Source organism: Camarhynchus parvulus, unplaced genomic scaffold (genome assembly GCF_901933205.1).
Source record: "Camarhynchus parvulus unplaced genomic scaffold, STF_HiC, whole genome shotgun sequence".
NCBI classification, from domain to species: Eukaryota; Metazoa; Chordata; class Aves; order Passeriformes; family Thraupidae; genus Camarhynchus; species Camarhynchus parvulus.
In genome coordinates this window covers 28,819-45,000 of record NW_022148125.1, presented here as the reverse complement: position 1 = coordinate 45,000, position 16,182 = coordinate 28,819, and the positions used below count along the sequence as shown (strand labels likewise).

Below are 16,182 nucleotides of genomic sequence, written 5' to 3'. Positions count from 1 at the left end.
CTGTCACCTGTCCCTGTCCCCTCTGGTGACATTTCCTGTCCCCTCCCCCCAGGCTGAAGGAGGAGCCGGAGGAGCTGATGAGCGACAGCTGCGGGTGAGCCCCAAAACCGCCCAAAATCACCCCAAAAGTGGTCCCAAAATCGTCCCAAAAATGGTCCCAAAATCACCCAAAACTGCCCCAAAATGTTCCCCAAAATCACCCCAAAAATGGTCCCAAAATCGCCCCAAAAATGGTCTCAAAATCACCCCAAAAATGGTCTCAAAACCGCCCAAAACTGCCCCAAAATGTTCCCAAAATAGCCCCAAAAATGGTCCCAAAATAACCTCAAAAATCGTCCCAAAAATGGTCCCAAAATCACCCAAAACTGCCCCAAAATGTTCCCCAAAATCACCCCAAAAATGGTCCCAAAATCGCCCCAAAAATGGTCCCAAAATTGCCAAACCAAAAATGGTCCCAAAATAATATCAAAAATCGTCCCAAAAATGGTCCCAAAATCACCCAAAACTGCCCCAAAAGGTTCCCCAAAATCACCCCAAAAGCCCAAAAAAAAATGGTCCCAAAATTGCCCCCAAAATGGTCCCAAAATGGCCCAAAATCAAGTTCCCCCCCAAAATGGTCCCAAAACAAAACCCCCAAAACTGCCCCAGAAATGTTCCCAAAATAGCCCCAAATCGCCCCAAAATCACCCAAACTGCCCCAAAATCAACCGAAACTGCCCCCAAATCACCTCAAATCGCCCCAAAATCACCCAAATTTCCCCAAATTTTCTCCAAAATCCTCTCAGATTGCCCCAAAATTGACCAAATCCACTCAAATTCCCTTCAAATTCCCCCCAAAATTGACAAAATCTACCTGGAATCCCCAAAATTCCCTGAAATTCCCCAAAATTCACCCTAAAATTCCTCCCCAAAATCCCCAAAAAATTCCCCCAAAGTCCTCACCAAAATCCCCCAAATTCACCCAAAATTCACTCAGTTTTCCCCAAATTCCACCCAAAACTCCCCAAATCCCCCAAAATTCCCAAAATTCCCCCCAAAGTTGACCAAATCCACTCAAATTCCCCCCAAAATTGACAAAATCTACCCGGAATCCCCCAAATTTCCCCCAAATTCCCCCTAAAATTCCTCCCCAAAATTCCGCAGATTCCCCCCAAAATTCCTCCAAAATTGACCAAATTGCCCCCAAAATTCCTCCAGAATCCCCCAAACTCCTCCCCAAAATTCCCCAAATCCCCCCAAAATTGACCAAATCTGCCCAAAATTCTCCAAATTCCACCCAAATCTCCAAAAATTCCCCAAAAATTCCCCTATAATCCTCACCAAAATCCCCCAAAATTCACTCAATTTTCCCCAAATTCCCCCCAAAATTCCCCCCGGAATTCACCAAACCTTTCCCAAATCCACTCAAAATTCCCCAAAACCTCCCCAAAATTCACCAAAATTTATCCCCCAAATTTCCCCCAAATTCCCCCAAAATTCTTCAAAATCCCCCAAATTCCACCAAAATTCCCCCTAAAATTCGTCCAAATCCCCCGAAAATCCCACAAATCCCCCAAAATGCCATCTCAAATTTGCCCAAATCCCCCCAAATTCTTGACAATTTTCCCCAAAACTCCCAAAATTCTCCCCAAATGCCCCAAATCCCCCCAAAATTGACGAAATCCACCCAAAAATTCTCCCCAAATTCCCCCAAATTTTCCCCAAAATTCACGAAATCCACCCCAAATTTTCCCCTAAATTTCCCCAAATTTCACCAAATTTCCCCAAAATTGACCAAAATCCCCCAAATCCACCCAAATTCCCCCCAAAATTCACCAAATCAACCCCAATTTTTCCCCAAAACTCCCAAAATGTACCCCATTACCTCCACCCCAATTTTCCCCCCCAAATCCCCCCAAATTCCCCCCAAAATTCACCACATCCACCCCAAATTTTCCCCCTAAATTTCCCCAAAATTTCACCAAATCCCCCCCAAAATTGACCAAAATCCCCCAAATTCGCCCCAAATTTTCCGTTCCCTCCCCAGGTCCCCCGTGGCCCGGTGGCGCCCCTGGGCCGCCCCAGGTAAGGTGGGGGAAGGGGGAGGGTAATTGGGAAAAGGGATTTGGAATTTGGGGATTTTGTTAATTTGGGGAGGCTCAATTGGATTGGGGGGAATTGGGGGATTGGAAGAATATTTTGTTGGGTGAGTAATTTGGGGATTTGGAAAGGGGATTTGAGAGAGTTTGATTTTGTTAATTTGGGGGATTTTGGTAATTTGGGGGATTTTGAGTTAATTTGGGGGATTTTGGGTTAATTTGGGGGATTTTGGTCAATTTGGGGATTTTTGGGGGATTTTGAATTTGGGGGATTTTGAGTTAATTTGGGGGATTTTGGGGAATTAATTTGGGGGATTTTGGTCAATTTGGGATTGATTAATTTATTGGGGATTTTGGGTTAATTTGGGGATTTTTGGGATTTTGGGTTATTTGGGGATTTGGAATTGGATTTAGTAATTGGGATTTTGTTAATTTGGGATAATTGGATCATTTGGGGGTTGGTTAATTTGAATTAGGGGATTGTTATTGGATTAATGGGGGATTTTGAGTCAATTTGGGGGATTTTTTGGGGATTTTTAATTTGGGGGATTTTGGGTTAATTTGGGGGATTTTGCTGGATTTGGGGAAAATTTTGGGTGGATTTGGTCAATTTTGGGGAGGATTTTGGAGGAATTTGGGGAATTTTTAAAGGAATTTTGGGGGCAATTTTTGAGATTTTTGGGGAATTTTGGGAGAATTTGGGGTGGATTTGGAAAATTTTGGAGGAGATTTGGGGGATTCGGGGGCATTTGGTGAATTTTGGGGGGAATTTGGGGATTTTGGGGGGAATTTTGGGAGAATTTTGGGTGGATTTGGTCAATTTGGGGCATTTTGAGGAATTTTGGGGGGAATTTTGGGGGTTTAGGGTTAATTTTGGGTTAATTTGGGGGATTTTGCTGGATTTTGGGGGAAATTTTGGGTGGATTTGGTCAATTTTGGGGGGAATTGGGGGAGGATTTTGGAGGAATTTGGGGGAATTTTTGAGGAATTTTAGGGGCAATTTTTGAGATTTTTGGGAGAATTTCAGGTGGATTTGGTCAATTTTGGGGGGAATTTTGGAGGAGATTTGGAGAATTCGGGGGCATTTGGTGAATTTTGGGATTTTGGGGGGAATTCGGGCAATTTTGGGGAGAATTTTGGGGAGGATTTGGGGGAGGAATTTGGAGGAATTTGGGGAAATTTTCGAGGAATTTTGGGGGCAATTTTTCAGATTTTTGGGGAATTTTGGGAGAATTTCGGGTGGATTTGGTCAATTTGGGGGGGAATTTGGGAGTTTTGGGGGGATTTGGGGCTTTTTGGGTGGGAAAAAGGAGATTTGGGGGATTCGGGGGCATTTGGTCAATTTGGGGGGGAATTTTGGAGAAGATTTGGAGAATTTGGGGGACATTTGGTGAATTTTGGGGGGAATTTGGGGATTTTGGGGGAATTCGGGCAATTTTGGGGAGGTTTTGGAAAATTTCGGGGGGAATTTGGGGATTTTGGGGGGAATTTTGGGAGAATTTTGGGTGGATTTGGTCGATTTTGGGGGGAATTTTGGGATATTTTGGGGGGATTTTGGTTAATTTGGGTGATTTTGGGGTGATCTGGGATTAATTTTGGGGATAATTTTGGGGTTTAGGATGAATTTTGGGTTAATTTGGGGGGATTTTGGTTAATTTGGAATAATTTTGGCGTGGTTTGGGGTTAATTTTGGGGATATTTGAAGTGATTTTGGGATATTTTGGTTAATTTGGGTGAATTTCAGGTTAATCTGAGTTCATTTGTTAAATTATTTTGGGTCGATTTTGGGTTAATTTTGTTTAATTTTGGGTTAATTTAATTTAATTTTGGGGTAATTTGGAGGTAATTTGGGTTAATTTCAGATTAATCTGAGCTCATTTTTAGTTAATTTTGTTTAATTTTGGGTAAATTTTGTTTAAATTTGTGTCGATTTCATTTAATTTTGCGTTAATTTAGATTAATTCCGGTTTATTTTTTGTTAATTTTGAGTTAATTTGTGTTAATTTCGTTTAATTTTGGGTTAATTTTGTTAATTTTGTTTAAATTTGTGTCGATTTCATTTAATTTTGGTTAATTAGGGTTAATTTCGTTTAATTTTGAGTTAATTAGGGTAAATTTTGTTTAATTTTGAGTTAATTAGGGTAAATTTCATTTAAATTTGGGTTAATTAGGGTAAATTTCATTTAAATTTGGGTTAATTTGGGTTAATTTCGTTTAATTTTGGTTAATTAGGGTTAATTTCGTTTAATTTTGAGGTAATTAGGGTAAATTTCGTTAAATTTTGAGTTAATTAGGGTAAATTTTTTTTAATTTTGAGTTAATTAGGGTAAATTTTGTTTAATTTTGAGTTAATTAGGGTAAATTTCGTTTAATTTTGGGTTAATTAGGGTTAACTTCGTTTAATTTTGGGTTAATTAGGGTAAATTTTGTTTAATTTTGAGTTAATTAGGGTAAATTTCGTTTAATTTTGGGTTTATTCAGGTTAATTTCGTTTTAATTTGGTTAATTGAAATGAATTCATCCATGCTAATCTATGCTAATTTATGCAAATCCCCCCAGGCGGCAGCTCCGAGGACGAGGAGCCCGAGCCCCTCCCCCAGCCCGGAGGGGGCGGGGCCTCCCAAGCCCCGCCCTCCGGCCCCGCCCCCGCCCCGCCCCCGCCCCACCTGCGCTTCGAGATCAGCTCCGAGGACGGGCTCAGGGTGACGGCGCCGAGCCTCGAGGGTACTGGGGATACTGGTTTATACTGGTTTATACTGGTTTGAACTGGGAGGGACTGGGAGGGACTGGGAGGGAAAAACCCGGGAGGTTTGGGCGCAAAAATGGCGATTTTGGGGTGAAAAATGGGGATTTTATGGGGAAAAATGGGAATTTGGGGGGTTAAAGGGAACTGGGAGGGACTGGGATGAACTGGGATATACTGGTTTGTACTGGGATGGACTGGTTTGTACTGGGAGGGAAAAATCTGGGAGATTTGGGCACAAAAATGGCGATTTTAGGGTGAAAAATGGAGATTTTATGGTCAAAAATGGGAATTTTGGGGGGTAAAAGGGAACTGGGTTATACTGGGATATACTGGGATATACTGGGATGTACTGGGAGGGACTGGGAGGGACTGGTTTATACTGGGATGTATTGGTTTGTACTGGGAGGGACTGGGAGGGAAAATCCCGGGAGATTTTGGCACAAAAATGGAGATTTTAGGATGAAAAATGGAGATTTTTGGGGATAAAAGTGAACTGGTTTATACTGGTTTGTACTGGGAGGGACTGGGAGCACTGCTTTGTACTGGGTTATACTGGTTTGTACTGGTTTGTACTGGGCTATACTGGTGATTAATGGGGGAATTTTGGGGATTTTTTTGGGGCAAATTTTGTGGTTTTAAGGGGATTTTGGGTTTTTTTGGGGGGCGATTCTGGAGCAGATTTTGGGGATTTTTTGGGGTGAATTTTGGGAGTTTTTTAAAGGGGATTTTGGGGGTTTTTGGGACAATTTAGGGGAATTTTCTGGGTTTTTTGGGGCTGATTTTGGGAGTTTTTTGGGATGGTTCTGGGGGGTGAATTTGGGGGATTTTGGGATGGTTCGGGGGGGGGATTTTGGGGGCGAATTTTGGGGTTTTTTTTGGGAAGCATTTTGGGGTTTTTTAGGATGATTTTAGAGGGGATTTGGGGATTTTAGGGGGGGGATTTTGGAGGTTTTTTGGGATGGTTCTTGGGGCGGATTTTGGGGTGAATTTGGGGGATTTTGGGGGGGTTTTGGGGGAGGTTTTGGGGTGACCCCCCGTGTCCCCCCAGGTGCGTGGCGGGCGGTGCTGGAGCGCGTGCAGGAGGCGCGAGCCAACGCGCACCTGAGGCACCTCAGCTTCGCAGGTGAGACCCAAAAAAAAACCCCAAAATCAGCCAAAAAAAACCCCCAAAATCACCCCAAAAAACCCCCAAAATCACCCCAGAAAAAACCCAAACTCAGCCCGAAAAAGCCCCAAAATACCTCCCCAAAAATCCCCAAAATCACCCCCAAAAAGACCCCAAAAATCAGCCCAAAAAAACCCCAAAAACACCCCAAAAAAATCCCCAAAACACCCCAAAAAAACCCAAAAATCACCCCCCAAAAAACCCCAAAAATCAGCCCAAAAAAACCCCAAAAACACCCCCAAAAAACCCCCAAAACACCCCAAAAAAAACCCAAAAATCACCCCCAAAATCACCCAAAAACCCCAAAATCACCCCAAAATCACCCCCAAAAAATCCCCAAAAAAATCCCCAAAATCACCCCCAAAATCACCCCCAAAAAAATCCCCAAAATCACCCCCAATAAACCCCAAAAATCAGCCCAAAAAAACCCAAAGAACACCCCCCAAAAAATCCCCAAAACACCCCAAAAAACAGCAAAATCACCCCAAACAAATGCAGAAATCACCCAAAAAAAACCAAACCGAAAATCACCCCCAAAAACCCCAAAAAGCACCCCAAAAGACCCCAAAAATCACCCCAAAAACCCCCAAAAATCACCCCAAAAACCCCAGTCACCCCAAAAAACCCCCAAAAATCAGCCCAAAAAACCCCAAAATCACCTCAAGAAAACCTCCAAAATACCCCCCCAAAATCACCCCCAAGAACCCCAAAATCACCCTAAAAAAAACCCCAAAAAAACCCAAAATCACCCCAAACAAACCCAGAAATCACCAAAAAACCCCCAAAAATCACCCCAAAAAAACCCCCAAATCACCCCAAAGAACCCCAAAATCACCCCCCAAAAAACCCCAAAAATCAGCCCAAAAAAACCCCAAAAACACCCCCAAAAAATCCCCAAAACACCCCAAAAAACCCCAAAAATCACCCCCAAAAACCCCAAAAATCACCCCAAAAAAACCCTCAAAAATCAGCCCCAAAACCCCCAAATCACCCTGCAAAAAAACCCAACATCACCCGAAAAATCGGCCCAAAATCCCATAAAATTACCCCAAAATTGTGTCCCCGCCCCAGGCATGAGCGGGCTGCGGCTGCTGGGCATCGACCACCGCGCCGTGCTTTGCCTGAGCCCCAAACGCCCCCAGACCCATTTCGAAGCCCCCAGCCCCATTTCGAAGCCCCCAGCCCTCGCCCCCAGCCCCTTCAAAGCCCCCGACCCCTTTAGCTCATTTGGACACCCCCAACCCATTTAACCCCATTTAAAGCCCCCAACCCCATCAAACCCTCAAACCCATTTGACACCCCCAGACCCATTTAACCCCCCCAAAGCCCCCAGACCCATTTCAAAGCCCCCAGCCCCATTTCAAAGCCCCCAGACCCCATTTCGAAGCCCCCAGACCCATTTCAAAGCCCCCAGACCCCCTTTAGCTCTCATTTGGACACCCCCAGACCCATTTTAACCCCCATTTCGAAGCCCCCAGATCCCATTTGACACCCCCAGACCCTTTTAACCCCATTTAAAGCCCCCAGACCCCATTTCAAAGCCCCCAAACCCCATTTTGACACCCCCAGAGCCCATTTTGACACCCCCAGACTCATTTCAAAGCCCCCAGACCCCATTTTGACACACCCAGACCCATTTTAACCCCCATTTCAAAGCCCCCAGACCCATTTCAAAGCCCCCAGACCCATTTCAAAGCCCCCAGACCCCATTTCGAAGCCCCCAGACCCATTTCAAAGCCCCCAGACCCCCTTTAGCTCTCATTTGGACACCCCCAGACCCATTTTAACCCCCATTTCGAAGCCCCCAAACCCCATTTTGACACCCCCAGACCCTTTTAACCCCCACTTAAAGCCCCCACACCCATTTCAAAGCCCATAAACCCCTTTTAAACCCCCCCAGACCCCATTTGGAAGCCCCCAGCCCCATTTCTTGCCCCCAGGCATGAGCGGGCTGCGGCTGCTGGGCATCCACCACGACGCCGTGCTTTGCCTGAGCCCCCAAAGCGCCCCCAGACCCATTTCAAAGCCCCCAGACCCATTTCAAAGCCCCCAGACCCCATTTGGAATCCCCCAGACCCCATTTTGACACCCCCAGACTCCCTTTAACCCCCATTTCTAAGACCCCAGACCCATTTTAAGCCCCATTCCAAAGCCCCCAAACCCCATTTCGAAGCCCCCCGACCCCATTTTGACACCCCCCGACCCCATTTTGACACCCCCAGACCCCATTTTGACACCCCCAAACCCCATTTTGACACCCCCAGACCCCATTTTGACACCCCCAAACCCCATTTTGAAGCCTCCATACCCTCTCTAACCCCCATTTCTAAGGCCCCAGCCCCCATTTGGAAGCCCCCAGCCCCATTTTTCCTGCCCCCCCAGGCATGAGCGGGCTGCGGCTGCTGGGCATCCACCACGACGCCGTGGTTTTCCTGCTGGAGCAGCTGCCGGGCGCCGGGAGCTGCTCCCGGTACCGGTTCCGGTACCACCCCCCCCGGCGGGACCCCCCCCACAGCGCCCCCCCCAGGAACCCCTCGGGCTGCGCCCGCGCCGAGCTGTACCTCAGGTGGGCTGGGGGGCGGGGGGACTGGGATGGACTGGGAGGGACTGGGAGGGACTGGGAGGGACTGGGATATACTGGGATATACTGGGAGGGACTGGGAGGGACTGGGATTGGGAGGGACTGGGAGGGACTGGGAGGGACTGGGATGGACTGGGAGGGGATTGGGAGGGACTGGGAGGGACTGGGAGGGACTGGGAGGACTGGGATTGGGAGGGACTGGGAGGGACTGGGAGGGGATTGGGAGGGACTGGGAGGGACTGGGATAAACTGGGATCAAACTGGGATGGACTGGGAGGGGATTGGGATAGACTGGGATGTACTGGGAGTGACTGGGAGGGAACTGGGATGGACAGGGATATACTGGGATGTACTGGGAGGGACTGGGAGGGGATTGGGGGGGACTGGGATGTACTGGGATATACTGGGAGGGGACTGGGAGAGGATTGGGATCAAACTGGGAGAGACTGGGTTATACTGGGAGGGACTGGGAGGGGACTGGGGTGTACTGGGAGGGGATTGGGAGGGACTGGGATAAACTGGGAGGGACTGGGAGAGGCTGGGAGAGGATTGGGGGGGACTGGGATAAACTGGAATATACTGGAAGGGGATTGGGAGGGAACTGGGATAAACTGGGAGGGGACTGGGGTGTACTGGGAGAGGATTGGGGGGGACTGGGATAAACTGGGAGGGACTGGGAGGGGCTGGGAAGGGACTGGGGGGGCAATGGGAGGGACTGGGAAGGAATTGGGAGGGATTGGGGGGGACTGGGAAGGGATTTGGGGCAACTGGGAACAAACTGGGGGAACTGGGAGAGGATTTAGGGGAACCGGGAGAGGATTAGGAGGGGACTGGGATGGACTGGGAGGGGATTGGGGGGGACTGGGAGCAAACTGGGGGAGGGGTCAGCCCTGGGTGGGGGAGGGGTCACCATGGGTGGGGGTCCCCGCTGAGCCCCTCCCCTCCCCCGCAGGAAGTGCACCTTCGACATGTTCAGCTTCCTGGCCTCGCAGCACCGCGCCCTCCCCCAGGGACCCCCTCCCCGCGAGGAAGAGGAGGATGAGGTGCAGCTCAAGCCCACCCGGTGAGGCCCCACCCACCCCGCGAGATTTTGGGGGGGTTGCACCCCAAAAATCCCCTCAGGGAACCCCCAAAATTCTTTATTCTCCCTTCCATTGGAGTCTATGGGGGTAGACCTGGTGTCCCCCTCATTGAACTCAATGGGGGTAGACCTGGTGTCCCCCCCACACTTGGGACCCCTCCAAACCCCCTTGGGTGATACCCCCAAACACTTGGGAGCCCCCAAAACCCCCTCAGGACCCCAAAAATTTGTCAGAGACCCCCAAATTTGCCTCCCCATAGAAGTTTATGGGTAGACCTGGTGTCCTGTAATTGAAATCAATGGGGGTAGACCTGGTGTCTCTCCAATACATTTAAATGGGGGTAGACCTGATGTCCCTCCAATACATTTCTATGGGGGTAGACCTGGTGTCCCCCTAATACAATTCTATGGGGGTACACCTGGTGTCTCCACCATTGAAATCAATGGGGTAGACCTGGTGTCTCCCCAATTTATGTCAATGGGGTAGACCTGGTGTCTCCCCTGTTGATGTCAATGGAGGTAGACCTGGTGTTCCTCCAATACACTTCAATAGGGGTAGACCTGGTGTCCCCCTAATACAATTCTATAAGGGTAGACCTGGTGTCTCTCCAATACACTTCAATGGGGGTACACCTTGTGTCCCTCCAATACATTTCTATGGGGGTACACCTGGTGTCTCTCCAATACACTTCAATGGGGGTAGACCTGGTGTCCCCCCAATACATTTCTATGGGGGTACACCTGGTGTCTCTCCAATACATTTCAATGGGGGTACACCTGGTGTCCCCCCAATACACTTCAATGGGGGTAGACCTGGTGTCTCTCCAATACACTTCAATGGGGGTACACCTGGTGTCTCTCCAATACATTTCAATGGGAGTACACCTGGTGTCCCCCCAATACATTTCTATGGGGGTACACCTGGTGTCCCCCCAATACATTTCAATGGGGGTACACCTGGTGTCCCCCCAATACCCTTCAATGGGGGTACACCTGGTGTCTCTCCAATACATTTCAATGGGGGCAGACCTGATATCCATTCTTACCTGAGGGGTTTTTTGGGGTTCCCCAAAATCCTGAGGTCCTGGGGCATTTTTGGTGTTCCCATGAGAGATTTTTGGGGCATTTCTTGGGATTTTAGGATATCCCCAATTTGGAGGGAAGATTTTGGTTTTTGGTTTCTTTGTTCGGATTTTGGGGAGGGGGGGGTCTCGGGAATTTTATTGGTTTTGGGGTTTTTATTGGGGGAGTGCTTGGGATTTTGGGAGGGTTATTTTGGGATTTTGGGGGGGATCTTGGGGAGGGAGGATTTGGGAATTTTATTGGTTTTGGGGTTTTTTGGGGGGGTGGTTTTGGGAATTTTGGGGAGGGGGGATTTGGGAATTTTACTGGTTTTGGGGTGTTTTGGGGGAGGGGGTGGGATTTTGGGAGGAGTTCTTTTGGGATTTTGTGGGATTTTGGGATTGTTGGGGATTTGGGATTTCTCGGGGGAGGTTTCGGGGGGGGTTCCCCCCCGGTTTTGGGGACCCCCTGACGCCCCCCCAGCCGCGCCACCAGCCTGGAGCTGCCCATGGCCATGCGCTTCCGGCACCTCAAGAGAACGGCCAAGGAGGCGGTGGGCGTCTACCGGTGAGCACCTGGGCACACCTGGGCACACCTGGGATACACCTGGGAGACACCTGGGATACACCTGGGATACACCTGGGATACACCTGGGCACACCTGGGCACACCTGGGATACACCTGGGAGACACCTGGGCACACCTGGGCACACCTGGGATACACCTGGGAGACACCTGGGCACACCTGGGATACACCTGGGATACACCTGGGATACACCTGGGAGACACCTGGGAGACACCTGGGCACACCTGGGATACACCTGGGATACACCTGGGATACACCTGGGAGACACCTGGGATACACCTGGGCACACCTGGGATACACCTGGGAGACACCTGGGCACACCTGGGATACACCTGGGCACACCTGGGGACACCTGGGAGACACCTGGGCACAGTTGGGGACATCTCAGATACACCTGGGCACAGCTGGGCACACCTGGGGCACCTGGGCACACCTGTGAGCACACCTGGGCACAGCTGAGGGCATCTCAGATACACCTGGGCACACCTGGGGACACCTGGGGCACCTGGGCACACCTGTGGGCACACCTGGGCACAGCTGAGGGCATCTCAGAGACACCTGGGGACACCTGGGGACACCTGGGGCACCTGGGCACACCTGTGGGCACACCTGGGCACAGCTGAGGGCATCTCAGAGACACCTGGGCACAGCTGGGCACACCTGGGGCACAGCTGGGCACACCTGGGCACAACTGGGCACAGTTGGGGACATCTCAGATGTACCTGGGGGCACACCTGGGCACACCTGTGGGTACCTGGGCACACCTGGGCACAGCTGGGCACACCTGTGGGCACACCTGGGCACAGTTGGGGACATCTCAGATACACCTGGGCACACCTGGGGACGCCTGGGGCACACCTGGGCACAGCTGGGGCACCTGCGGGCACACCTGGGCACAGCTGGGGCACCTGGGCACACTTGGTAACATCTCAGATACACCTGGGGCACCTGGGCACACCTGGCACAGCTGGGGTGGATTTTGAGCAGAATATTTGGGCGTTTTTTTGGGTGAAATTTGAGGTTCCCGGGTGGATTTTTGGGTGAATTTCGGGATTTTTGGGGTTCCCCGGATTTGGGGGTGACCCTGGCCCCCCCTGAGCACAACCATGCACAGACAGGGGGGGAATTTGGGGGGGGAATTTTGGGGTTCCTGGGGTGGATTTTTGGTTGAAATTCGGTGAATTTTTATGGGGTTTTCAGCTTTCTTGGGTGGATTTTTGGGGGAATTTTTTGGGATTTTTGGAGTTCCCAAAATTTGGGGGTGACCCTGACCCCCCCAAATGCAGCTCGGCCATCCACGGGAGGGGCCTGTTCTGCAAGAGGAACATCGAGGCCGGGGAGATGGTGATAGAATATTCCGGAATCGTCGTGCGCTCCGTGCTCACCGACAAGCGGGAGAAGTTCTACGACAGCAAGGTGGGCACCCCCAAATCTTGGGGTGAAAAACCTCGAAAAACGGCAAAAACGCCCCAAAAAATGAGGAGAACGCCCCCAAAAAATGAGAATACCTCAAAAAACGGGGGGACATCCCAAAAAATGGAGAGGAAAGGTTGGAAATGGGGAAAGTGTGAAAAATTGGGGGAGGAAATGGGGAAAAATGGGAAAATGGGAGGGAAACCCCAAAAAATGGGGGGAAATCCTAAAAACTGGGGGGAAATCCCAAAAAATTGGGGGAAATCCCAAAAATTGGGGGGGAAACCCCAAAAATTGGAGGAGAAACACCAAAAATGGGGGCAAAAGGCCAAAAATTGGGGGAGAAACCCCAAAACTTGGGAGGGAAAGTTTAAAAAGCGGGAGGAGAAATCAAAAAATTGGAAGGGATACCTTGATGATGTCCCCAACCCTTGATGGGTCCCCATCCATTGGCCACGCCCCCAACCCTTGACCACACCCCCAACATTGACCACACCCCCAACCCTTGATGGGTCCCCATCCATTGGCCACACCCCCAACATTGACCACACCCCCAACCCTTGATGGGTCCCCATCCATTGGCCACACCCCCAACCCTTGATGGGTCCCCATCCATTGGCCACACCCCCAACCCTTGATGGGTCCCCATCCACGCCCCATTGGCCACACCCCCAACCCTTGATGGGTCCCCATCCATTGACCACGCCCCCAACCCTTGACCACACCCCCAACATTGACCACACCCCCAACCCTTGATGGGTCCCCATCCACTGGCCACACCCTCAACATTGACCACACCCCAACATTGACCACACCCCCAACCCTTGATGGGTCCCCATCCATTGGCCACACCCCCCAACATTGACCACACCCCCAACATTGACCACACCCCCAACCCTTGATGGGTCCCCATCCATTGGCCACACCCCCAACCCTTGATGGGTCCCCATTCATTGGCCACGCCCCCAACCCTTGACCACACCCCCAACATTGACCACACCCCCAACCCTTGATGGGTCCCCATCCATTGGCCACACCCCCAACATTGACCACACCCCCAACATTGACCACACCCCCAACCCTTGATGGGTCCCCATCCATTGGCCACACCCCCAACATTGACCACACCCCAACATTGACCACACCCCCAACCCTTGATGGGTCCCCATCCATTGGCCACACCCCAACATTGACCACACCCCCAACCCTTGACCACACCCCCAACCCTTGACCACACCCCCAACATTGACCACACCCCCAACATTGACCACGCCCCCACCCCTCTGACCACGCCCCCCACCCGCCCCCTCAGGGCATCGGCTGCTACATGTTCCGCATCGACGAGGCCGAGGTGGTGGACGCCACCATGCACGGCAGCGCCGCGCGCTTCATCAACCACTCGTGCGAGCCCAACTGCTACTCGCGCGTCATCCACGTGGAGGGCCACAAGCGCATCGTCATCTTCGCGCTGCGCCGCATCCTGCGCGGCGAGGAGCTCACCTACGACTACAAGTTCCCCATCGAGGAGCCGGCCGCCAAGCTGCCCTGCAACTGCGGCGCGCGGCGCTGCCGGCGCTTCCTCAACTGAGCCGGGGACGGGGTCTCCGGGGGGCGCCCCGGGCGGTTTGGGGGCGTCGGGGTGGAGGTGTGGGAGGATGGAGAGGTTCTGGAGGTGGTTGGAGGTGATTGGGTGTTATGGGGGGGGTTTGGAGAAGGTCGGGGAGGTGTGGTGGTCCACCAGGAGTTGTGGAGGTGAACCAAGACCCATAGGGCTCAACAAAGAGTCGTGGAGGTCAACCAAGGATTATGGTGGTCAACCGAGAACCGTGGTGGTCAACCAAGAGCCATCGAGATCAACAAAGAGTCGTGGAGGTCAACCAAGAATCATGGTGGTCAACCAGGAACCATGGTGGTCAACCAAGAGCCATCGAGGTCAACCAAAGTCATGGAGGTCAATCAAGAGTTGTGGTGGTCAACCAGGAACCATGGTGGTCAACCAAGTGTGGTGGTGGTCAGTCAAGAGTCGTGGAGGTCAGCCAAGAGTCATGGTGGTCAATCGAGAATCATGGAGGTGAACCAGGAGCCATGGTGGTCAACCCGGAGTTGTGGGGGTCAACAAAGAGTCATGGAGGTCAACCAAGCATCATGGAGGTCAACCAGGAGCCATAGGGGTCAGCCAAGAGTCATGGTGGTCAACCAAGAATCATGGTGGTCAACCAAGAGTCGTGGTGGTCAACCAAAAGTCCTGGATCTCAACCAAGAGTTGTGGAGGTGAACCAAGAGTCATGGAGGTCAATCAAGAGTCATGGAGGTCAACCAACAATCATGGTGGTCAACCAAGGATGATGGTCAACCAAGAGTCCTGGAGGTCAACCAAGAGTTGCGGTGGCCAATCAAGAATCGTGGTGGTCAACCAAGGGTCATGGTGGTCAACCAAGAGTCATGGTGGCCAACCAAGAGTCCTGGATCTCAACCAAGAATCATGGGAAGAAGATAGTGAGGTGCTCCTTGAAGCTGTAGAGATGCCTGGGAACACCCAAAAATCACGGACAGGTCCTGGAAGTCCTGGAGATTCCTCCAGTCAATCAAGAGTCGGGGAGATCAACCAAGAGTCACGGGAAGAAGATTTCAAGGTGCTCCCAGAAGTTCTTGAGAAGCCTCCAGTCAAATGGAAGCTCCCAAAACCCATGGGAATGAGATTTTGGGTGTTCCTGGAAGTTCTTGAGATGCCTCCACTCAACTGGGAGATTCCAAAAATCATGGGAACGAAATTTTGGGGTGCTCCTCGAAGTTCTTGAGATCCCGCCACTCAACCAGAAGCTCCCAAAAATCATGGAACGAAATTTTGGGTGTTCCTTGAAGTTCCTGAGATGCCTCCACTCAACCGGAAGATGCCATAAATCATGGGAATGAAATTTTGGGTGCTCCTCGAAGTTCCTGAGATGCCTCCACTCAACCGGAAGATGCCATAAATCATGGGAATGAAATTTTGGGTGCTCCTCGAAGTTCCTGAGATGCCTCCACTCAACTGGGAGAACCCAAAAATCATGGGAACGAAATTTTGGGTGCTCCTGGAAGTTCCTGAGATGCCTCCAACCCTGGGGACCCCCTGAGAAGAGACTTCGGGGTTCTCCAAGCGCCACCTCCAGCCCTGGAGACCCCACCCCACAATGGGGCCCCCCAACCCCCCCCATGGGCCCCTCCCCCAATCCCCTCCCCCAAAATGGGTCCAGCCCCTCCCCCTGCAGCATTTTTGGGGCATTTCCGGGTGTTTTTGGGATTTTAGGGTTTTGTATTTTAATTTAAAGGCGGCGCAAGCTCCGCCCACAATAAAGACTCTGATTGGTTCAGGGCGGTTCTGGATTTTTGGGGGGATGAGGAATGGGGGAGAAAACCCCAAATTCCGCAGTTTTTGGGGGGAAAATGAGTAGGGGGGAAACGGCGGGAGAATGAGGGGGAAATGGTGGGAAA

At 50.9% G+C, this 16,182-nt stretch overlaps 1 protein-coding gene across 1 annotated transcript; it reads left to right on the top strand.

Annotated features, from left to right (window-relative positions):
- Window positions 1-52: 52 nt before the first annotated feature.
- Window positions 53-15,975, top strand: LOC115916073 (histone-lysine N-methyltransferase 2B-like; the record flags this gene model as incomplete). The annotated part of the gene is made up of 9 exons (XM_030969787.1): window positions 53-94; window positions 2,027-2,064; window positions 4,638-4,802; window positions 5,873-5,947; window positions 8,372-8,555; window positions 9,523-9,633; window positions 11,197-11,280; window positions 12,585-12,714; window positions 14,024-15,975. Coding segments are annotated over 9 exons (1,105 nt in total), but the record flags the coding sequence as incomplete, so codon positions are not given.
- Between the last annotated feature and the right edge of the window lie 207 nt (window positions 15,976-16,182).